Consider the following 2,959-nt stretch of genomic DNA (forward strand, 5'->3'; position numbering starts at 1 on the left):
TGCCCGTACATCACAGGCAAATATTAGATGTTGGGTAAAGTTTAAAGCTTCAACAGAGTCCACACCTCCAGAGAAACGATACTGAGAAGCATTTCTGAACATCATTTGTGAAACTATATTGAGAGTTATCATTTCTCAATAGCCAAGAGTTTACCTAGTAATTGGTGTTACTTTATAAAAAAAGAACCAACACAAAAATAGCAGCCCAAATCATCACTGATTGTGTGAACTCTGCACATACTTCAAGCAACATGGATTCTGCACCTCTCTTCTCTTGCTCCAGTCTCTGGGACTTTGACTTTTAAATGAAATGCAAACTTTAATTTAAAGGAAGATTTGGGACCACTGAGTAACGGCCTAGACTGCAGGTAAGAGATATCCCTGATGTTGGAGTTGGGGATATGAACTTGCAGCAATGCTTTATAGCATAAAACACTGCATTTCTGATATTCTTTGCCCTTTTTTTAGCAATTCATTCAATTTGTTTACTAAAAATATAATTTTACCGCTTTTTGTATAACAAAAGGAACAGTTTAAATTTCCTTCTTCTCATGCTCCTGCTCTACATTCATGACGCGCCTCCTTTTCAACTTATCTGAGAATTCAAAGTTTAAAGGTATTTGAAATTATGATTTCCGGTGACCAGTGAATCATTTCCTGTGGTTGACCGGTCCTCACTAATGCAGAAGAAACACTCATCTAAGCATAAGCCTGTGAAAAAGACTCCAGGATGGGAAGATGATTACTTTGAAAACTATGTCATTACATATGGGAACTGGACGAACGACTTGGGGCCAGTACTTAGAAAAATTGAGCCAGAATTCATACCGTGGGTCCTCAAGAAAGAACCAACCTGTGAGACACTGGATGCAACACAAACTGAGACAGTCAGCACCCCTCCCGACCCCATTAGTGGCAAAAGTGTAAGAAAATGGATGGATAGTTATATTTTAGACTATTATAAAAAGCCAGTATGCACTGTTTAATGTAATAGGTTTAATTAGAATAGTTGTGTGTGTATTGTTCTTGACCTGTTGGGGTGCTATAGCACAGTAAAATGTTTGGTAAAATTAAAAGAAACATTTCTTACAAATTTACAGAGAGGTGTTGCATCAAATAAACACAGTGCTAATGATATGCAGCATGATTTCTAAACCTTTTGCTTTCTAGCATAGCTTTGAAGTTCGGCAACAAAAGTAAAATCCTAACATTAAAGGATAGATTTGTAAGATATATAACATCAAAAGAATCCAACAGTCAGTATCACTTTCTTAAAAAAAAAAAAAAAAAAGACATTCTTTCTCTGGTACTGTAAAAATAATTCCTCCGCATCACTTCCTGTTGCTTTTTTCACTCCGTGTCGTCCAAGCCAAAGAGGTAATCGTTGATGTCGTCCTCGGCGGGCTTGTTGTCCACATCGGCGACCTCGACTTTCTTCACAGCAGGCATGCATCTAGGCATGAGCTTCTTCCCACTCTGGGAAAAAAGAACAAAAAAAAAAAAAAAACGTGACTCCATCTGTCTCTGTCTCTAAAAGGATTTCGATGTCGCTGCAGTAATACTCTGACTAATCAGAGGAATCAGACGTACAATTTTCTTGGAGTCAGCCAAGGATCTCTCCAGATACCTCTTCATCCGTTCCTTTTGTTTCTCTCTCTGCTCCATCAGCTTTTCCTCACGCATCCTGAGTCACAGTATGAGGACAGGGAGGCTGAATAAACCCTTGTCTTGCCCGTTTCATTACACCTCATATTCTCAGTGATACCTGCTCCTCTTCTCGCTGTCCTTGACCTTTTTAACCGCTGCCAGTCTCTCTACTGGCATGCCTTCGAGGCTCTGCAGCAGCGAGAAGACGCGACTTTCGATTTTTGCCACCTTCTGCAAGGTGCTGAGGTCGGTGATCCTGTTTTCCACACAGGCGCTGTAAACCTCTGTCACCTTTTCATCAAGGGCGTCCAACATCTCGTCCTGGAAATAAAAAAAAAACACCAAGAGTTTAAATATTTAAATGTTCCGCCGACGACAAACAATTGGTATTTTAGTAGCTCAGTGTTTTCAGAGTCTGATGAAACTGCAGACGATTGTTCATGTTTTTCATTCAGTCAATTGCACAAAAGTTCCTCAACAAAATGACCAAAGAGTTCAAGTATTTTTAGATTTATTTTACTTCTTATTAGAAAATATGTGCTTTTTCCACTACAAAAACACAAAATCTTATAAAGTATTTTTTGGTCTAATTTCTGATGCAAATATTTTAATGCACTTGGAATAAGACAAATTACAAAGTATTTAGTAGTAGATATTTATAAAAAACAAAGATTTTTGTCAATTAACTAAACATGGCTCTTCATAAAGGTTTCTCACCAAGATGAATACTCTTGTGTACATTTGTAAAAAAAAAAAGTTACAAGCAGATGTTTGAAGACGATTTAATCCCACATCTGATATTAAAACCCGTCAGCTGTGTCCAAGGAGAACAAGAAAAGACAAATTGCTATATGCAAAATTTTGAGTTTTCCTGGATTTCGCTGAATTTTACAACTGCTCCGGATCAAACCTACAGAAAGAAGAAATTATTATTTTCCCCCTACAGTGAACACCCGAATACAGAACAGAAAATTCCCCTGTTCCATTTTCTTTTTGGTACTTTCTCATTCTTCACAGCTCTTCACTCTGAAATATGCATGCAAATATGAGTGCAGACTCTCCAGAAAAGGGGTCAGATATGCATATTTAGTGTCCTTACTTGGTCCTGTGAGCTCAGTGAAACATGAAGCTGGACCATCTGTTCGAGCTTCGTGCCTCTCGCCTTCTCTTTGTCAAGTTTCTGGTTCAGCTCTTTAATCTGTAGGGCTATCTTCTCCTCCTCGTTTTCACTTCACACACACACACACACACACACACACACACACACACACACACACACACACACACAGAGCAATCTAAACTTAGTAAATGG

General features: G+C 38.5%; 1 protein-coding gene across 3 annotated transcripts in view; it reads right to left on the bottom strand.

The window, feature by feature from the left end:
• Positions 1–981: 981 nt before the first annotated feature.
• Positions 982–2,959, bottom strand: part of LOC103149305 (cilia- and flagella-associated protein 100) — a 24,746-nt gene continuing 22,768 nt past the window's right edge. For all 3 annotated transcript variants that reach the window (XM_016679818.1, XM_016679816.1, XM_016679819.1), the window contains exons 14-17: positions 2,747–2,876; positions 1,766–1,968; positions 1,591–1,684; positions 982–1,476 (exon numbers count right to left, since the gene is read on the bottom strand). In XM_016679818.1, coding sequence (XP_016535304.1) covers positions 1,351–1,476; positions 1,591–1,684; positions 1,766–1,968; positions 2,747–2,876 — 553 coding nt within the window. In that variant the 3' untranslated portion in view covers positions 982–1,350. The remainder of the gene's footprint in view (positions 1,477–1,590; positions 1,685–1,765; positions 1,969–2,746; positions 2,877–2,959) is intronic.

This window comes from Poecilia formosa, unplaced genomic scaffold, assembly GCF_000485575.1.
Source record: "Poecilia formosa unplaced genomic scaffold, Poecilia_formosa-5.1.2 Scaffold221, whole genome shotgun sequence".
NCBI classification, from domain to species: Eukaryota; Metazoa; Chordata; class Actinopteri; order Cyprinodontiformes; family Poeciliidae; genus Poecilia; species Poecilia formosa.